The 22,262-nt window shown below is 42.3% G+C and overlaps 1 protein-coding gene across 3 annotated transcripts in view; it reads left to right on the plus strand.

Annotated features, from left to right (window-relative positions):
• MFSD11 (major facilitator superfamily domain containing 11) overlaps nucleotides 1-22,262 on the plus strand; it is a 62,667-nt gene that overhangs the window by 17,738 nt on the left and 22,667 nt on the right. The window contains exons 1-8 of one of the 3 annotated variants that reach the window (XM_083147854.1): nucleotides 7,502-7,727; nucleotides 8,852-8,995; nucleotides 10,033-10,197; nucleotides 12,268-12,323; nucleotides 14,859-14,966; nucleotides 17,194-17,273; nucleotides 20,855-20,951; nucleotides 21,032-21,090. In XM_083147854.1, the coding sequence (XP_083003980.1) occupies nucleotides 10,102-10,197; nucleotides 12,268-12,323; nucleotides 14,859-14,966; nucleotides 17,194-17,273; nucleotides 20,855-20,951; nucleotides 21,032-21,090 (496 nt within the window). In that variant the 5' untranslated portion in view covers nucleotides 7,502-7,727; nucleotides 8,852-8,995; nucleotides 10,033-10,101. Of the gene's footprint in view, nucleotides 1-7,501; nucleotides 7,728-8,851; nucleotides 8,996-10,032; nucleotides 10,198-12,267; nucleotides 12,324-14,858; nucleotides 14,967-17,193; nucleotides 17,274-20,854; nucleotides 20,952-21,031; nucleotides 21,091-22,262 lie in introns of those variants that run through there. The other 2 variants (XM_083147852.1, XM_083147851.1) reach the window with 2 other exon arrangements.

A 22,262-nucleotide genomic window follows, 5' to 3' on the forward strand; every position in this document is an offset into this window, starting at 1 on the left:
ATTGAGCACTATTTTATTTTATGAACCATAGTAGCGCCCTAGTTCACATTATGTCATAGTATAGGGTTGCCAGTACAAATTCTGCAATAGTAGCTCCAGTTAACATTATGACTTAAGGTGTGTACACACGGGCTATAATCACTGGCAATATGGTCACTGAGCGACCATATTGCCAGCGATTGGAGTGTGCAGTGGAGATAAATCACTGGGTGCGCGCTCCCGTTTTTAGTCCCTTATGATCGTTGGTCGCAGGAGTTTGCTCCTGCGACCAGCTGATTCCCTCTGCAGCTCCCCCAGCAGAGGTTCCCTTTCATCAGCGACCATCTCTGGTCGCTGATGAAAAGCAGACACTAAGCAATATATTGCTCAGCAATATTTCGCCCCCGTGTGTACACAGCTATACAGGGACAATTCAGTTGTTTTGTGGATGCTCAAAAGTAATGGGCAGATAGAGGACCATTCAATTGTCCCCACTGTTGTGCTCCCATTAGTACCAGGTTTATTAGCTAAACTCATCTAAAGTCTGGGTTAGGGAGCTCAAACTCCCGGTGGAGTGAAGGGCAAAAGACTTTGGACTTGGCACTGGGAGAGGCTGCAGGGACGCCTGGTTTACATCAATTGCCTTATTGTCTACATTTCAGTGTGGACATATCTACTCGGTGAGAGTCTGAAGTTTTAACCCTGTTGTATATTTTAATTGGATACTTTTGTATTATCACGGCGCCCATCGCATCGCATACCATAAGGCATACGATGGTATGCGATGCGATATCGCGTGATGTTGTACAATGGCATACAATTTTAAAATTGTATGACATTGTATATGGCATACAATGCCATACAATGCGATGGGATGCGATTAAAAATTGTATAAGCACCCTAATGGGTGCTTACAATGTTAAATGCACCCTAATGGGTGCTTACAATGTTAAATGCACCCTAATGGGTGCTTACAATGTTAAATGCACCCCCATGTTACAATGTTATGAAAAGGTCGTAGGACGCGTACCGCCGCCCCTCGTGGGCTCGCTGCGCTCGCCACGCTTCGGATTCACTTTATAGTGGGGGGTGGCGTGGGGGTGCATTTTACATTGTAAGCACCCATTAGGGTGCTTGTACAATTTTTAATCGAATAGTGGTGTAAAATCGCGTCACATCGCATCGCATGCCATCGGGTGTATGGCATGCGATGCGATAAAAACATCGCACGACCAACATCGGGGGCGCCGTGATAATACACAAGTACCTTTAATTGTTTGTGAATAAAGCGGGATTACACCATACCAGCTTTCTTTTATTTCATAAGCTGCAAATAGAGTGAATATCGGGGGAATCCAACGGTGATCTGACCGCTCCCTTATAAGCGCTTTATGTCTATCCTTAAAAAGTAGACCAACTGAAATGATACGAGTTCCCCTATTAAGGATTAATATGTACTGAATTTTGACTGCATCAATTTCACCAAAACAGTATTATACTATTGTGGTATTGTTTTCCATTTTTGGGTACTATGGATTCAACTGGAAATTCCTCTTGATTTGGTGAAATCCAACGGTGATCTGACCGCTCCCTCACAAGCGATTTATGTCTACCCTTAAAAAGTAGACCAACGTAAAGGGTACGAGTTCACCTATTAAAGACCAATGTACACTGAATTCTGATTATAATAATCCATCAAAACAATGGGCCTTATTTTGGTTAATTCTTTCTGACAAAATCCTTCTTAGATTGGCAAAACCATGTGCACTGCAGGGGGGCAGGTGTTACTTGTGTAGAGAGAATTAGATTTGGGTGGGGTTTTACTTCAAAGTGAGATCTATATTGCAGTGTAAAAATAAGGCAGTCAGTATTTACCCTGCACAGAAACAAAATAACTCACCCAAATCTAATTCTCTCTGCACATGTTACATCTGCCTCCCTGCAGTGCGCATGGTTTTGTCCATCTAAGAAGGATTTTGTCAGAAAGAATTAACCAAAATAAGGCCCTATATTACACTATTGTGGTGTTTTTTATCTCTTTATTTTGGGTACTTATTCCATGAATTTAAGTGAAAACTTCCTCTGAACAGCGCCCAAAGGATAGTATCGGTATTTCTTCTTTTCTGTTTCCATGTGTGGTATGTAGGGTGATTCATACTATCCGATACGACCTAGGGCAGCGTTTAAGCGCAAAGTTAATCCAAAAAATTCCTTTCTGCCAGCTCAAACTCCTATCTGAGTGCCCAAACCGCAATATTTTTCCACATTTCAACTGAGGCTGCAAACTGAAATATGTCCTCTCTGGCTGCATGCACGACTGAACAGAGCAACAATTGAATTGCTCTGTTGGGCACTATCATGCGGCAGCTGGGGCAAACAACAATTTAATTTCACCCAGTGTCCCCTCATATATATTATTACATTACAGAGTCCTCATTTCATATTATGCTACACTATAATGCAGTGGTTCCCAAACTTTTTGAATCACGGCACCCCTATGTATCAGATTTTTTTTCACGGCACTCCTAGTCAAAATATTAATTTACAAAATCAGAAAAAAAAGATATTAAGTTATGTCAATTATGTTTAGATCTGATCCTTAGGATTTGTCCATAATTTGCCTATTACATTAGTCATAAATACTTTGGGCACAATTGACCACCAATCCAGGGCACCCCTGTAAGTCACCCAAGGCACCACAGGGTGCCACGTCACATTGGGCCTTATTTTGGTTCACTAGAGGAAAAATCCTTCTTAGATGGGTAAAACCATGTGCACTGCAGGTGGGGCAGATATAACATGTGCAGAGAGAGTTAGATTTGGGTGGGGTTTTTCTTCAAAGTGAGATATATATTGCAGTGTAGAAATAAAGCAGCCAGTATTTTCCCTGCACAGAAACAAAATACTCACCCAAATCTAATTCTCTCTGCACATGTTACATTTGCCCCCCTGCAGCGCACATGGTTTTACCCATCTAAGAAGGAATTTGCCTCTAAGAGTGAACCAAAATAAGGCCCATAGTTTGGGAACCACTGCCTTTATTTCATATTGTGCTACATTACAATGCCTCAGTTCATAGTATCTAACATTTTAATGGTTGCCAGTTCATTTTATACCACATTAAAATTGTTAATTCTATATATTTTATCTGCCCAGTTATTCACAACACTAACAGCAGTATCCTATATGCCAAATTTTCACAACTTTTCCCAATGATCTACTATTGGTTCTACGAAAAACACACAGGTTCAGTGAAACTTGTGTTTTCCATCGCTGCAGCAAAATCCCCGATAGCATCCATGTTTTCATTGGAAATGGGGCTGCTATAGGTAATTTGCGTTGCCTGCCTGAATAAACAGTGACACGTGCTGGCTTATGAGTGGCTGCAGGGCTAATGAGATCGTGATTGCAAATGATGCAATGTTGTCAATGATTTTCCATGAACTGCCTGGAACTAGGGATGGCCATCGACCATTGATGATATGAAATCATCGATGGTTTATGGCTGATGTTGAATACTTTTGCCATCGATGGGGGAGAACAAGATGGTTTCCCTCCATCGATGGCACAGCAAAACCGATGTTTTGCTGTTTTCTTTTTTCAAAGTGCTGGGATACGGAGCATAGCTCCGCCTCACAACACACGCAAAGCCCCACCCACGTGTTTTGATTGGCCCACAGTCCAATCAGTCAAACATAATGATCATCCATATGTAATACTATCGATGGTCATCCATTGCATAGTTTTACACTATCGATGGTCAGTTGCACTTTTGCCATTGATGGAAACCAGCAATGACGAAGGCAACGATGGCCATCCCTACCTGGAATTCCCTGACAAATTATATGGTGCATACACACTGAGCGATTTTACAAATGATATTGTTAGTGGCCACATCCAGTAGTATACTTTTGTTGATGATATGATATACTCAGATGAGCTGCATTTACAGAGGACAAAGGACAGAGGACAACCAACAACTCATGGGAGAGTGCACCATTAACGATATAGCGCATTCACACTAGATGATACCTGTATGCATGAAAATGTTGTTATGAGTGGTCTTTAAAGTTTAAAGCAGTGGTTCCCAAACTGTGTGCTTAGGCTCCCTGGGGTGCCTCAGGACACTTGCAGGGGTGCCTTGGGTTGGTGGACCAGGATCAATTTATATTATTTAGGGTCAATGTACCAGGCAAAACCAGTGCTTGTTAGAAAAGAAAAAGAGAAGCAGCGCTGGTAAAATTAGATATACATGTAGTTAGTTTAATGAAAGTATAAACATATTAAAAATCACACACATACATGAATTTGAATAAAATAATTAGAATGGACCCAATTTGAATAGTCACCAATATTTTGGAGAATGGTAAGTCCTGCTCTGATCTTGGTATAAGGGGGTGATGGAGTCCGTATTAGCCAATTGATGGTATCCTGTAGATGTTTTGAAGTGGACTCAACCGATGGCACAGTTGGAAATTAGCCTGATCGGGAGTCCTCACTGTTGCGAGTGACAGGTGTCCATATTTCTGATGGCAAGAGACTTCCAGGAATGAAAAAGATACGATCAGATGTATAGATATAGATGTATCTTTTTCATTCCTGTAAGTCTCTTGCCATCAGAAATATGGACACCTGTCACTCGCAGCAGTGAGGACTCCCGATCAGGCTAATTTCCAACTGTGCCATCGGTTGAGTCCACTTCAAAACATCTACAGGATACCATCAATTGGCTAATACGGACTCCATCACCCCCTTATACCAAGATCAGAGCAGGACTTACCATTCTCCAAAATATTGGTGACTATTCAAATTGGGTCCATTCTAATTATTTTATTCAAATTCATGTATGTGTGTGATTTTTAATATGTTTATACTTTCATTAAACTAACTACATGTATAGGTCGAGTATCCCGTATCCGAATATCCGTTATCCGAATTATTCCGAAATACGGACATTCCAGAAACTGCAAAAAAAATTTTTTTTTGCTAAAAACTCACTGGGGACATTTGTAACAGCATCACTGGGGACATGATATGTAACTGGCACTATATATGTGCAAGACAATGATTGCTTGGCATTCAAATTCAGTGCTGAGATAGTACACACATTTTTTTGTTTCATGTTTTGAAACCTTGTTTTTTGAACAATTAAAATATATTTGTGTGTATTTTATGTGGTAATAAAATATATTTGTGTGTATATTATGTGTTTATACAGCATAAATGCAAGATACTTCAAAATACATCATTGAACTATTAAATTATTCCAAAATACGGAATAATCCGTTATCCAAAATTCTCCTGGTCCCGAGCATTTTGGATAAGGGATACTCAACCTGTATATCTAATTTTACCAGCGCTGCTTCTCTTTTTCTTTTCTAACTTCAACCCATTTGGGAGCTGACTACTCCCTTTAAGCAGCAGCTTATTGACAAAATCGACTCTGGTTTAAGCGCTCTACACTAACCTCGGTTAGTCCTCTTTCTCTTTTTTCAAAACCAGTGCTTGTGGCTGCCAATCATAATATATGTGGACAAACAGAAGAAAATCCTGTCCCTCACCAGATAACTGTGACATATAAACACAATGGACTTAATTTAATATTTTTTTTCTGAATTTTTCGATAAGAAGCATTTGGCCTAGGGGTGCCTTAAAAATATTTTGATGCTCTAGGGCGCCGTGATTCAAAAAAGTTTGGGAACCCCTGGTTTAAAGTATAATCCAATGTGTGTATGCAGCGTATGTGATCTCAGATCATTGTGCCTACTGCACAACATATGCAAATAAGCCTGATGATTGGTACTTCCTGCTCCATTCATTGCAGATTCAGAAATGTAAGCTAAGCTTATCTTGTTGTGGACACACCTCCTGATACAAGCATACTGTACACACTGGTAATACTAAAAAAACGGTACTTTCACGGCTCCCATCGCATGCCATATGTAGTGGCATGCGATGCGATGCGATTTTCCCATGTTTTTATGCATTTTTATAAAATCGCATGCGATCTGATGCGATGCGATGTGATTTTTCACAGAAATTATGGACATGAGTTGACATCATGTAAAATGCACCCCAAATGTCATTTTTCACACTGTACCACCCCCACTATCAACGCCAACCTGAAGCGTGGCGAGCGCAGCGAGCCCGCGGGGGGTGGCGGTACGCGTCCTATGACCTCTTCATACCCCCACTATCCACGCCGGCGTGGATAGAAATTGTGGCGAGCGCAGCGAGCCACCGAGCCCGAAGCATAGCGAGCCCCGCGAGAGGACGCGGATACCTTCACAGGTATCCGTGTCCCCTCGCGGGCTTCACAGGTATCCGTGTCCGCTCGCCACGCTTCGGGCTTGGTGGCTCGCCACACTTTCTATTCTCAACTCCACGCCGACGTGGATAGTGGGGGTATGAAAAGGTCGTAGGGCGCGTACCGCTGCGCTCGCCACGCTTCGGGTTGGCGTTGATAGTGGGGGTGGTACAGTGCGAAAAATGACATTTGGGGTGCATTTTACATGATGTCAACTCATGTCCATAATTTCTGTGAAAAATCGCATCGCATCAGATCCCATGCGATCTCATGTGATCGCATGCGATGCGATTTTTCTCTGTACGATGCACATCGTGGGAGCCGTGAAAGTACACAAGTACCAAAAAAAGTAAGAACAGTACTTTATCATAAGATAACAGAAAAACAAAATACTGGATCATGATTATCATTTGAGAGAAGGGTATGACAGTACAACATGTATATCCTCATCACCTCAGATCATTTTCTTTATCATTTTTTTTTTTTAAATCAAGTTTAAACTGATGGAAATCGGTCTACACTAATGTGTTTCAGGGGCACAAACACATTTACTTATATTTAAAGTGATTAAAAATGGTCTCTCGTTAATATACCTCTTATGAGATAACAATGAGAATGACATTAACCCCATACGTAGGCTACTGTGATGACTACTAGAAAATAAAATGCAATTTGTCGTGTTTGTATCGGTTTCCCTGGGCCTAGCTGAGAATACCCCAGATAGCTAGTGTTGCAGCATGTTAGTATTAATATTAATTTAATACACTTTGTGCTTGAGTCAGTGTTGGTTTCATGTTAGCAAATTCCCATGCAAACCAAAACAACAACATGCGTTTCAATGTCTGTGGAAATGTACATGTTCATCTTTCAGAATGATGATGTGGCAGCAAGCAGTGATTCCTGGGAAATGTAGTACCCAGAGACTTCCTCTGCACATGGTGCAGCAGTGACCTGACAGGGGAGCTGTAGCTCTTTGTGCCATTCGACTGACATTACAATCATCTCCTGCTGCAGTAAAAGTGCCGACTGTAGCAGACACTGCCCCACACATTATCTGCAGGAATCATTTACAGCCCGCTGCAGTGCATCAATTCTTATGGTGTCCTCTATAGTATTCACTATGTTCTGGTTCTGCTACAGCTAGGTAGTAGGCACTGTGACTGGTGGCAGGCAGCCCCTCCTCCTCCTATGCTGCTGCATTCTTTCTGCGGTGTCATCATTTTACTCTATTTCCCAATATGCTCAGGGCGGACCTTTGTACCAGCTGACTGCTGGAGGAAGTAATGGCTCTGTCTGTCTGGTTACAGGTCAGCTGACTAGAGATCGTCCCGTGTTCCTACAGTATAACTATCTTCCCGGCAGACACTCACACTTCCACTTGTCCGATGCTCTACATTCGTGGCTGGGTCTATAGAGACTGACTGAAGCATCTGGCACAGAGGTAGGGAAAATACAGCGAAGCTTCATATCAAATGAATGACTCACAATTGGGTTTCATGTGTTGTGCAGTGGTGGGAATTGGTCCTTTCTATGAAAATATAGATCTCTGATCCTGCTTTCATTTCCTTCAACTTCTGTAGAAACAATAACATAAAAGATAAGTGTAACAACGCTATGCAGATGTACATGAGCTCATTTCCTCATTGTTACATCCTTATTGTTCCATTCTCCAAGTTGGATGCAATTACTTATTTTTATCTATTTAGTGCATGTAACCTGTTTTGTTTCGTTTGTTTGTCTATAAGCGAAGTTTATTTACCACACTACTAGTCTGGGGAAGGTGACATTTAGGTTACAAACTCATAATATGAAAATGTGAAATCTAATGACAAAAGTATTTTAAGAATTGTTTATTGTTTGCTTATTCATTGGTGAATTAAAACTGTTCATACAGTATTTAGTTTTGGATTTTAATAAGATCTACTATGTCTACTAATTTAAGTTTATGATTTGAGGCCAAAAATGGGATTACATTGAGCAAACACATTTCTTTATCTTGAGTAGCCTTGTGAATATCCAAAATGAGATTAATAGCTCAGGTATAATTTCTTGTTTAACTGCAGACTGTTGTTAAATTTGATTGGTGCCCTCCTTTTTACTTAGTGGCACTCCTGTTTATGTGTTTTGTACCACTCATTACAATGTCAAAATAAATATGGTTTATTTATGCAATGTAAGCGCAACGGAATATGCTGCGCTATATAAGAAACTTAATAAATAAAATAAATGTATAAACTTGTATTAGTATTTTAGAACCGTAATTCACTTGGTTGCTAGCTATTGTAATCACCATATAGCCTCATTCCACCACCTGTATTTTGCTAGGCTTATGCTGGGCACACACTAGCTGATATAATGTTAATCTGTCAGCTACTGTGTACCAACGATATTTATGTGAACGACACTGTTCCCAGAAATATCACATCGGATTTGCATCACAGCTGATGGCTGCTATATCCGCTATCCTTTAGAGTCCAATGGGTGAAAGCCTAACAATCGTTTTTGTCCATTTTCCAGCATTGGGGAGCTAATAATTTATTGTCATTTGCTTCCATACATTACCAGGTATTTTCTTCCCACCAGACAGATTGGACAGACAAATATTTAGGTGTGTCCCTGAAGACTGGAGTTGGAAAACATAGATATAGATGGATGCAACAGTTGTCTGGGTACTGAGCAACAGCTGATGAACAGATTGGAAGGGAAAATGTTAGTAAACCTTTACATACAAACAATGAGGTAGTACAACTTAAGATGCCCATACACCGGTGCAATCTGGCCAGTTTTCATGCGATGAGACACATTGGTGCGATGGATCTCATGAAAACTGGCACATCGCAGGTGGTTTTGGTGGGATTGAGAGGCGCACTCCCGTGTGCCTTAGATCTCACTGCCTGCCATAAAGATTTGTCTTAGCCCGTTCAGACCTAATAGGATCGCATGAAATACATTGTATGCAAATGGACTGCGTACAATGGATCATATGCGATCCTGTCCCCCAGGAAGGTCCCGCCTACATTGCAAGCAAATTGCATGCAACCAGATTGTGAGATACATCTCACCGGTGTATTGGCACCTTTACTTTACAGTAGGAATGGCCATCGATGGTTTATGGCAGACGCAAAGTATTTTTGCCATTGAGAACACTTCAGAGACTGTGGTCCAATGACCAAGGTCTATTGACTATTTACCTTTGAGGGTTCAGTCTTTGATTATCATCACTACTTTTAAGAAAACCAGAGAAAGGTTATCATTCGTTAGATCAAAGGTTCTCAAACCTCGGTATCCATGTTTTCCAGGTCACCTGTGATTTTTATAATGTGACAGTTGGTGATACACAGTGCTCCTGCTGGTTGATCTGGAAAATGTGTGCGGTCCTGAGGACTGAGTTTAAAAACCACTGTGTTTGATTAAAAGCTCCTTACATGAAATGCTGACATGAATGGTTGATTATGAAAATGTTGACATGCTTTTTTATTTTTTAACTACTTTTTCATTCTTTACCATCCATGTGTGCCAACGGAGCGAGGCACCTCGTCAATAGCATTGGGAGCGAAGCAGTTAGACTAATTGTGCTCATATATACAGATTGATGCTAAAATTATGGTGTCAACCTCTTGCTTGTGTCAGCATTTTCCTAGGTCAACCTTTTGTGGTCGACCTAATAACTGTTTAACAGTAATAATGATACCCATCAATACTACTGTGCTGAGTTGTAATACACATGCTTTGGTTTTCTCCTACAGTTCGTGGCTTTAAAGTTGGTACCCAGACTTTTTTTTTTTTATGAATTTGATCTGATTTATAAACCAAACATGACTCCAGAACAGAAGAAGTTTTTAAACATTTTCATCCTGGGCTTCGCCTTCATGTTTATGTTTACGGCCTTTCAGACATGTGGTAATGTGGCGGTAAGTCTTCTGAAGTCTAAATATTTTATCTGAACTGCTTCATAGTGACTATTACACCAATAACATATTTTGTTAGTGTACTTGAAAAACAGGTATGTCTTGTTTTGCGGAGCAGCCTTTCCAAAAGAATTGACAGCTAATTCTCTCTCCATTCTCAACTACTTTCTGCAAAAGTGTTGTTATCCTCCTACTGTATGAGCAGAAGTTATGCCTTAACATGAATATTCCATTGTGTGAGACAATTGGCTCTTGTCTTAACTGTCCAGGAGTTAATTTAATTCTGAGTGCTGAGTGCACCTTTATCTAGACTGGCATCCAACATGCAGTTCACCTGGTCTATAAAGCTTCTTCCCACAAGGAAGCACCCAGGACAGGGACAAAAAAGCCCATACACAGTCATAAATATAACCCATATCGGTAGTGTGCTTTTTTGGTTGATATGATTTAATAGAGGCCGGGTACCCTAAAGGTCTTACACACTACATCGATTTATCCGACTTTTACCGCAGATCTATTGCGCTCCAATGCGCAGCCCCGCAAATGTTTAGCTGCAACTTCTGATCAGAAGATGCAGCTAAAGATCTGTGAGACCAGTGCTCCAGTACTTGGGAATTCGGCCATGTTCGGTCAATCAGGCACTTGGCACTTGATATAAAATATCTGGTGCGTTCGGGTATTAGAGCGCATTTGTACATGTCCGTGCATTTGGGGGTGTTCGGGCACTTTGTGCACTTGGGTATTTGAGTGCGTTCAGGTGTATTTGAATGGTTAGGCACGCTTGGGTGTTTGACTGCATTCAATGCTCGGATGTTCAGGTATTCAGGCGTTCAGTCATTTGGCTGCGTTCAGGTATTAGGGGACGCTCAGATATTCAAGCGCATTTATATGCTCAGGTGTTCATGCACATTCGTGCATTTGGGGGCATTCAGGTGCTTTGTGCACTCGGGTATTCAAATGCGTTCAGGCTCGTTCAAATGGTTGGGGGCACTCGGGTATATGACTGCATTCAATGCTCAGGTATTTGGTTATTCCGGTGTGATCGGAGGAGTGAAGCAGGGGAAACTACATGCAGAACATGGGGTAAGCATCAGGGAGCCTGCATCGGCAGTGCAGCTCAGCCCGGGAAATTTCCTTGCATACCACCTGAATGGGATACAATTTTTCTGAAATTGTATGAATACATTTTGTTAAGAGATGTACAAAATCTTTTGCCAAGGGCTGACCAAGTTCAATGGATAGCTTAAGATAAATCACAGATCTTTCTAGTGTGTGGGCACTCCTGGAACACCTGTTTGCCCCCAACTTACTTAGGCACATGATAAGGACATGAGCAGATCATTCTTTTTTTTTTTTTTTAAATGGTTGCTTTTAGTTGGCTTAAAACTAAAAATGTATAGACTGCATTTTGGCTAAAAACTGGACTAAATGTGATGTAGTATATTTTGCAGATATTATATTTTAATATCCTCTTTCAGAGCAGTGTACATGTACAGTAGAACATTTGTATAATACAACCACGTTCTGTACAGCAAATAACTTCCAATTTCGAATCCAGCCAATAGTTGTAATGATACCTATCAAATTGGTGGCCATCATCATATGCAATGAGTTTTCTTTCAGAGATATCCGGGCAGGCTGTACAAATCCCAGAAGCTAGGTTGCCAATGGCACCTAATGTCTTATTGCAATTATCATGCATGCCTTGGATTTTACCGACTACATTCTGATCTCCCAAATGAAGGCTGACTTAATACCATTTTCCAGTTAATGTTATGACATGTAACCTGACCTCCTAGCAATTTATATATGTTACCTGTTGTCTTAGAAGTAGACAACAAAAATTAAATGCATTTTGTTAAAACTGTTTGGGTTAATATTTATGTAGTGCAGTGATGGCTAACCTTGACACTCCAGCTGTTGTTGAACTACACATCCCAGCATGCCTTACTACAATTTAACTGATGCAGGGATGTGTAGTTCAACAACAGCTGGAGTGTCAAGGTTAGTCATCACTGATGTAGTACTATCATATTCTCCTGTTCATAACAATTAACCCTTTTTTCCCCACAGCAAACAGTGATCGCCAGCTTGAACAGCACAGAATTTCATGGCAGTGGTTATACAAGGTATGCTGAATTTTACAGCTTACATTTTTGGATTGATTATATAAAAGTAGGTGTGTGCATGTCTGTCTGTTTACAACATGTGGACAGCCGTGTGAGGCAGGTATTGCCTTGTGGTAACAAGAGAAGGCGGTGTAGGCAAATGAACTGGACAATGGAACAATGGAAGAAGTTAGCCTGGTCTGATTAATCATGTTTACTTATCCATGTGGATGGCCAGGTGGTTGTGGGCCTTTTACCTGGATTTAAATGGCACCAGGATGTAGGGGAAGAAGGCAAGCCATATTTTGTCCATACCCTGCAGGGAAACATTGGGTCCTGGCCTTAAGGTGGTATGTGTCAGAGTAACATTCACATACATTTACATACAGTATGCAGTGCAGAGAAATGCCGCTGCTTTGTGAGTCAACCGGAATAAGAGCCTAAGTGCAACTGTCCCTCAGTACAACTATTCTGATCTCACTACATAGGTATTGGTGTAACAGTCACCACAGCTATTGGTATTTCCTCTAAAATGTATTATTTGGATAGTTGCATGGAATGCTTAGATTGTAGGTATGAAGTAATGGTTTATGGAGAACATACAGGTAATAAGATATAAACCTTTACAGTCCACATTAGCAGTAAACCCACACAGACACCGAGCACTACACAAATCAAATGGCACACACAGGCTAGACAACAAATAAGTTACCTAAATGATCTAAACAAACCATGCACAATCACTGAATTGCACTGTGAATACAGAATAGCAAAACTACACTACATCTTCACACTAAATCGAAGTCAGTCTTGACTGACTTATATTTGCACTGGCCGGGTACAAGAACGGAGCGGGAAGCTGCCCGCCTGTGTTCGCATGAGGACTCCCAGTGGTTTCCTGGGCGCACCCAGTGTTTTTGTGAGAATGCACAGAAAATACCAGGCATCCACATGCGCCATCCCCCTGCCCGCCTCCATCCCGCCCCCCCCCCTGTGTGAGCGTCACGGCAACTATTCAAGTCGCCCACACAGAAGCCCTGCACATATGCTATTATGTGCATGCGTAGTACTTACACATCGGTCCGCGTTGCAGATTCGCTGGGAACCAAATAAATTAGAATCGCCCCCAGTATGCACTAGTGTTCATTCAAGCACCCTGCACCTCCTCCTTCCTGCCTGGAGTGTTGCTCCCAGCATTGAGATGCCAACCAGAATGTGCTAGAAGTATCACAGCAGACAGCGAAACCCCAGGCAGGAATGAGGAGCTTCAAGGATCCGATCATGCATATATGTTGTTCTGGTTCACACGCAGTGCTGCAAAAGCGCTGGGGAGGAAACGCCCTGAATTAGGTCCATAGTCTAGTACAGTGGTAGCCAACTCCAGTTCTCGAGAGCTACCAACAGTTCACGTTTTTCAGCTCACCTCGCATGTACACCGGTGCACTCATTACTGACAAACACATTTTAAATGATCACAGGAGATGCTCGACGGCAATTGAATATCCCCGTAACTGTTGGTAGCTCTCGAGGACTGGAGTTGGCTGCCCCTGGTCTAGTGTGTACCCACTATATCATTAACCATGAGCAATCCCGTGGGTTGTTTGATCCCCCACCCCCCATAGTCATTATTGATATAGGCAAAATATCACTGCTTGTACAGACTAAAATCAATCAGTGTGTAGGAACGTTAACAGTCCCATTTCATAAAACAAGATGGTCAGTGGTAAGGCAAACAATATATATTTTTTATCATCAAATTGTTCAGTGTATATGCAATATATCGTTCATTCTGGAGTTTTGGGGAGTTTGAGGGAAAATAGTTTGCGATATCATTGACTTAGCATATGTCACAGGTTCTCTAACTCTGTCCTCAGGACCCCACACAATGCATGTTTTCCAGGTCTCCACACAGAATCAAGTAAAAATAATTAGTTCCACCTGTGGATATTTAAAAATGTGTTACTGAGTAATGAATGCACCTGTGCACCTGCCAGGTGACCTGGAAAACCTGAACTGTGTGGGGCCCTGAGGACCGAGTTTGAGAACCACTGTCATATTACGTAGTCTGTGCCCAGCTTAAGGGGGGTAGTTTAATATAGGAACCCCGGGCATTTTTCATCTGATCTGACAGTACATCGACAGTCGTTATTCAATGTACTGACTATTGAGTGTCGGAAAGTCCACAAATAGACAGAAATGGCTGCGGATTGTCGGAAAATGGCTGTGAATTTGACCATCTACATCCATTTTCAACAAAACAGATCCGACTTTTAAAAAAGTCTAATCTGACACCCTTCAATGCTGCCCGGAACGGCAGCATTGAATAGGAGAGTGCTGATATTTCCATTGTCTGGAAATATCGGCACAGATTGATTAACTAGATAAATACAATAAATCTATTATTTCTGTTGTTTTATCTGATGTTTTACTGCAGTTTGAATCTAAATATTTTGAAAGTAGAAGGGGAGAAGTGTTGAATGAGTGTGTTGTGTTTATCAAACATTAGTATCTATTTATTAAACTTGCGTGTTATTATTTTATTTTATTTTTTTACAGCATGGCTATCATATATGGCGTGTTTTCAGCCTCCAATCTTATCGCTCCTTCTGTGGTTGCATTGATTGGTTGTCAGCTGTCCATGTTCTTCAGTGGAATATTTTATAGGTGAGTAATGGTACTTAGAATATAATGGGAGGACCATTCACTTCTATGGAATAGAAGTATCCTACATGTTTTAGCATTTTGTAGAAGTAGTGTGTGTATGTATATGTATGTGTGTGTGTGTATGTATGTATGTATGTATATGTGTGTATATATATATATATATATATATATATCATTTTGTTATCATAATGAAGTTGGGGGAAAAAAAGAGATGTCCAGACTGTTATCCATTCTGTGTGATCTTTCAAACACATTCCAGATAGCCAGCTTTCAGCCTTAAACGTCCCCCATACACCTGAAAGACATTGTACCCAGTCATATGATCTCGAGGTATTGTATGATGGATTGTGTGCACACAATCGTGCAATGCACGGCATCGGGGGTTGGAGGATTGGTGTTCTAATCAGACGTGTTGGACGTCAGATCAGTTGGGATTGGGAGCAGATTGCCTGTGATTGTGAGTAAATTGTGTGTCCAAAAATCACCAAGGACTGGCAGGGAGTTGACGGGAAAGTTGGACACAATAATATCTTTAGGCTTCATAGAAGGGGAAACGCAATAATCTCATTTAAAAAAAAATGCAGTATTAAGAAAATCTTGCTTTGTGCGAACTATGGCTGCTGTAAACCTGTTCTAAGATCTGCAAAAGCTTTTTGATTTTGAAGGCTGAGTTTATCATTCAGTCAAGACCAGACATTTGTGATCAGGTGAAATAGGTTAATCTTGCTAGACACAAATAGTGCATTTGGTGAAAGATTACACACCGCTATGAATTTATACCATGCTTAACCATCTCTTGTAGCCATAGTTAAACTGTGTGGCCAGTTTAAATATTGACTCCACCTTCAAAACTAGAGCATCCTGCCAGTAAAATGTAATGTAACCCATACACTTATGAGAGATTGCATACAATCATTCGATTTCGATAAAATGTGCGTACAATCATTCAATTTATGTCCCATGCGAAGCGATGCACAGGCCCGCTGGTCGAATCTATCAAACTGTAGGAGCGATTATGTGGTTTTTAAGAACATGCGATCACTCGAATGCAATCAACGGGCAGAGGAAGCGCTTTCTGGCATCAGGGAGAGGGGGCCGAAGGGAGAGCTGGCAGCGTCCATTGGTGTAATGTGGCGCTGTGAAGGAGCAGTTTAACAGTGGGTGTCCCTCTGATTGGCTGAGAGAGAGCCAATCAGCGGCCAGCTGAATGTGAGGCTGCTAATTGGCTGAGAGAGCTCTCTATCAGACAGTCAGAGGGCCCCCCAGTGTTTTAAACTGTTTTATCAAATTCTGCCGCCACTGGCATCACAGATGACATGCGACATCAGGTGCTGGAAGAGGGCGCTTTAGGCACCATAAGATGTGATGGGACATCACATTGCTTTAGTGTAGGGGCACCATAACTTTCTCACTTATACCCCTTTCACACCAGAAAATGCAGGTACTTACCTGGGAATGCAGTCCCGAGATCATGCAGGGACATTCTCAGGTTGGCCCCTTTCACACCAGCCTAATCCCTGCATTTTCTGGTGTGAGGTGAAGGGAAAACTACCACCCTTTTAACCGGCTAGATCTTCAGAGCCAATTGACCCATTTACACGAGTCTGGTATAATATTGAAGAACTTAGAGTGGGCTAACAAGACTGGGCGCTGGAAAGAGGGGGGGGGGAGTGTACCAGAATTTGGTGAACACAAGTGAACTCTCCTGCACCTTTTCCAGAATTCTGGAAAAGGTGCAGGAGAGTTCACTTGTGTTCACCAAATTATGGTACACTCCCCCCTCTTTCCAGCGCCCAGTCTTGCTCTAGGGCCCTTATTGAAGGCCTATCAACATCGGAATTTTTTCTGATATTTGCAAAGAATTGTAAAGATTGGTTTTTAACCTAACATTCCCGTGTACCCCTAAGAAGTCTCCTCGGAGACGAAACGCGTCGGGTTGTTTCCATGCGGTTCACAAGAATCCAAATTTGTAAATGTCACACATTTGTATTTTAAATGAAATATTATTTTGTCAATTTGCTTGAAACCTGAGCACAAAATAAGGTGGTGGGAATGTCTACAGTTATATATATATATCTCATTTTTGAAAAGGGTTTGAAGATATTGTTAAATTAAGGTCAGAGCCTTCTGTCTTTCCAGTTTTTGATTGTTTAATTCGGTTTCTGACTCTTTGTTGAAAGTCCTTATTATATTTGTTTTCTCACCTCTTTATGGTTTTTTCTTTCAGCGCTTATATAGCAATGTTTATACAGCCATTCACGTGGTCATTTTACACTTTATCTGTTTTAATTGGGATCGCAGCTGCAGGTAAGAAGTTGTCTGTTTTTTTTACTCCTTAGCTTATAAGAGTAATAGAGACGGTATCATACAGAATCAGTAATTTATTGCCAAACAAACCTTTTGTTGTTTATAATACACCTCTTGGAACAATTGTTGAAGTTCTGAAAGGATAAGCATGCAGACACATGGTAATGACCAATGTGTTACAGGCTTGGCAGAAAAAGGTGTTCTTGCAACAGCAGCATGAAGTCGTCTATAACAAAGCAGCTCACACCTGGTCCTTTCCAAATCACTCTGGCATGGTTCATTAGGTCGACAGTCAATAGGTTGACACAGGGAAAAGGTCAACATAAGTTTTCATATTTTTTGGTGCCTGTCGACATGGACACCGTATTTGTGTACCGCATCCTCTCGCATGGCCTGCTGCGTTTGCCATGCTCGGTACACAATAAATCTATCCCACAGGGAGAATATAATAAAGTGTCGATCAGGGGAATATGCGCTATCCCTGTGCGTTATGGCAGGGGATAGCGCTTCCCCTGATCTGACACCCGCTGTGGGGCGGTGTAGGGCAGGAGGCATAGCGCAGGGACAATATTTTATACTGCGCACCTGCCTCCTACCCAATGTATGAACGGTCAGCATCACTGACATTCCTTGCCCTGCAGCTATCGACTACGACAGCTGCAGGTGGCAGCGCTGTCCCTGCTGCTCGCTCTGAGCTGCACTGGGGATCTCGTGTGAGTAGCGAGATCCCACGCATGCCCAGTTCAGCCAGCCGGGGGGAAGGATACAGCGCGTCAGTGTCAACAGCGTTGTCCCTGCTGCTCGCTCTGAGCTGCACTGGGGATCTCGTGTGAGTAGCGAGATCCCACGCATGCCCAGTTCAGCCAGCCGGGGGGAAGGATACAGCGCGTCAGTGTCAACAGCGTTGTCCCTGCTGCTCGCTCTGAGCTGCACTGGGGATCTCGTGTGAGTAGCGAGATCCCACGCATGCCCAGTTCAGCCAGCCGGGGGGAAGGATACAGCGCGTCAGTGTCAACTGATGCGCTGTCAGCTGGAGGGGGGAGTTAGTGCTCCGCCCGCTTCAGCAGTACAATGCGCTAATGCGCCGCTATATAAATTTACCCATCTATGCCCACTGGGATTGTAAGTATGAACAAGTCAGTTTTTGAAAAAAATCATGAACTCATGTCAACCTTTTTCTTGTGTAAACATTCTGCATGTTGACCAATAGTGGTCATCATTTTGACTGTCGACCTAATGACTGCACACCCTCTGGCAAATTTAATGTGCGTGCACAAAGGCACATAGCATTTTTCTGACCACAGAGCCTTGACTCCTGTTGGAGAAAGTGCGCTATATAAATAAAACTTCCATTTCCCAGCTGCTAATGATCTGATTATTTAAAATAGAATTATTATAGCTCATCACACTAATTTAGGTGCCAGATATGGCTGGTTAATTAATGTTGCCATTGCCTTCAGTATATTTTACTGCAGGCCTGGCCAACCTGTGGGGGTTGTTTTATTATTAGGTTGTCATGTTGAATATCCTACTTAAGGCCCATACGCACTAGACAATATTGGTCACAATATCGCTCATAAAGTGCTTTCTGAATGATAATGTGAACAGTATCCTCCCATGTGTACGCTGTGCATCGTTAATGAGGCACACCCCCGCACATCATTAATGACCCCCTCCCAATGCCAGATCGTGCTAGTATGTATGGGCTTTTATACACAACAATGAAGGTATCTTACTAAATGTAAACCCCACCAATCTGCTCTTCATTGTACTCATGGACTGTTATTGTTCTGCTCTTATGGCAAAAATGTGCATCTAAATTCCTCGTTTCACACATTTTTTAAGTGTGAGGATGTAGTGTAGTATAGTTTTGCTATTCTGTATTCGCAGTGCTATTCAGTGATTGTGCATGGTTCATTAGATTATTTAGGTAATTTATTGTTTGTTTTTTTGTCTAGCCTGTGTGTGCCATTTGATAGTTTTCTATGTAGTGCTCAGTGTCTGTGTGGGTTTAGCAGTTAATGCAGACTGTAAAGGGCCCTACACACGGAGAGATTTGTGCCAGAGATTTATAATGGGAGATTTCAAATCTCTCAAAGAAAGTGCTCAGGGGAATAAAGAATAAAAAACGTATTAAAATCTACATATAAACTTTAATTATCCTTTAATAAAATACATCAGAAGGTATATCCAATACTTAATTAATACTGGTAAATGCAACTGGGTAAAAAAGCAGCAAAGGTGGCCATACACTACTACTACAGCTACTACTCTCCAAGGGGAGAAGTCACCAGCGATCCCACCTTGACCTTCCCGGGCAGCAGGATCACATGTGATCCCAGCCAAGCATGCCAAGAGATTACTTGTGCGACATTTGGGCTCTGATGCAATGCGCACAGGAATAATTAATTTGCACAAAGCTTGCCAGCGCTTTTGTATTTGCACATGTATGGTATAAGGGTCTGGGAGCAGCAGATCAGGGATCCACAATACACAAAAGCTGACAACACACACAATGACAGCACTTAAGGTGCCCATACACTGATTTTGACTAATCGGCCCGTTAAATCGGACCAATTGGCTCTCCTTGACATGCCGTCTGGTCTGATGCTCGGTCCCATGTGCATCGGACCCAACCAGGTGGTCGGACCTGCTGCTCGTCCAACCACTCGTCCTGGGACCTCCCTCCTGGCGGCGAGGCGGGCGGGAAGCAAGGCTGCATGCGATCCATCATAACTGATCGCAAGCGTACCTGCCACCGGGTATCTGGTGTCCGAACACTGCTGTATAGGCACCTTTTTACACACACACACTGTCACTGACAGCACACCACAGACAGTGAGGGATAATGTTATCATAGGGCTAGGTGGTAGACCTCTAAGGCCATTTCCCCTTTTTAATGTCCTCTAAGGCCATTAAAAAGATCCCAAAATTACATACAAATGTGTTCTGCTCTGCAGTTGTTACCAGTGTTTCATCAATGTGTTCGTCTTCAGTAGGTCTAAAGGAATGGATCAAGCAGCATTCAGAAAAGTGATAAAAAGGCACATAGGAAAATGTGATGACTGTAAATTCTAGAAGTAACTTGTAATACACAAATATGTTGTTAGGTCCCCTTGACCATTGTTTTTGTTTTGTGTCTCATACCAGTTACAAAGTTAAAATTACAATACAGATATTAGTAATACATGTTGAGTATCCTTTATCCAAATATCCGTTATCCAAGGTATTCCAAAAACCATAGTCTCCAAAATGTACTTTTTGGGGGGGGCTAAAAACCTACTGGCTACAATCTGTAACTGGCACTACTGGGGAAATAACATGTAACTAAATATGTGCAAGGACATGATTGCTTGGCATTCTAATTCAGTGCCTGAGATAGTATACAAAATTTGTTTAATCTTTTAACCACTTGAATGTTATGCCCGGAAATTTTCCAGGCATACCACTATGCCGTAGTTGGCGCCCATTTTGGATAAGGGATACTCAACCTGGTCTCTTCATTCAGTGAGCGGCAAATCTAGAGAGCGGAAGTATTTTCTATTTGCATCTTTAATGGTTGTACTTTGCTGTCATGCCAGTGCTCTGGACTGCACAGGGTACCTGTTTAACTATGAATTCTGATGACAAGACCATTGGGAGGAACAGTGGGATATTCTGGGCACTGCTACAATTCAGGTAAACAAGTGGATTGTTTTTTCTACACTACTGTTATTTGTGGCATTCATAGCAATGTGCTAATTTCTCTTTTCTCACAGTATGCTCTTTGGAAACCTCTACATCTATGTGGCATGGAAAGGAGAAGCCATCATATCGGGTAAGTTGTGTCATGTTAAAGACAATGTTTTTTTTTATCTGAATCAGTATTTCATGTTCATGTGTTGGCTACACACTGGACCACAGGCCAATTTCTATTAAGCCTTAACAAGTGATAAAGTAACAGCCAATCAGCTCCTAACTGTGATGTTACAGGATCTGTTTGAGAAATGACAATTAGGAGCTGATTGGCTAGTACTTCAATCACTCTCCGCTTTATCACTTGTTAAGGCTCAATTCATTTGGCCCAATATATCCTCCTTTCTATTGAACAGACAATATATTCTACAGGGATCAGGGGAAATTTCGGTACTTGTTTCCTATCTGGGCGCCCATCGCGGGGATCGCGGGCATCGCGGCCAGTACATTAACGGTCGCGACGCGATGCCCGCGATCCCCGCGATTTCCCATAGGGTTCAATGTTAAATTGAGTGCTGGCCGCGATTTTACATTCAATGCTTCAATGGCCGCGATTTGGCCATAGGAATCAATGTTAAATGAGCCTTTTCATACCCCCACTATCCATGTCAGCATGGAGTTGAGAATAGAATAGTGTGGCGAGCGCAGCGAGCCACCGAGCCCGAAGCGTGGCGAGTGGACGCGGATACCTGTGAAGCCCGCGTAGGGCTGCGTTTACCTGTGAAGGTATCCGCGTCCCCTCGTGGGGCTCGCTGCGCTCGCCACGCTTCGGGCTCGGTGGCTCGCTGCGCTCGCCACACTGTTCTATTCTCAACTCCATGGTGACATGGATAGTGGGGGTATGAAAAGGCCCATTTAACATTGATTCCTATGGCCAAATCGCGGCCATTGAAGCATTGAATGTAAAATCGCAGGCAGCACTAAATTTAACATTGAACCCTATGGGAAATCGTGGGCATCACGTCGCGGCCGTTAATGTACTGGCCGCGATGCCCGCGATCCCCGCGATTTCTTTACCCGCGACGCCCGCGATGGAGATCGTGGGCGCCCAGTTAGGAAACAAGTACCGAAATTTCACATGGGATGTTTCTATGGACAACTAATCAGAATCTACTTTTCTCTCTCATGCAGCAGGAGACACTGGAGATTACATCGGGGTTTAGAGCTGGGAATGCTGGGAGCTAGGCACTACTAAATTTGTTTCAGGGCAGGCTGGCTCCTCCCCTCTAAGACCCATCATACCCCCAGTTAGAA

Source organism: Crinia signifera, chromosome 6, assembly GCF_055691185.1.
Source record: "Crinia signifera chromosome 6, ASM5569118v1, whole genome shotgun sequence".
In the NCBI taxonomy this organism is placed as follows: Eukaryota; Metazoa; Chordata; class Amphibia; order Anura; family Myobatrachidae; genus Crinia; species Crinia signifera.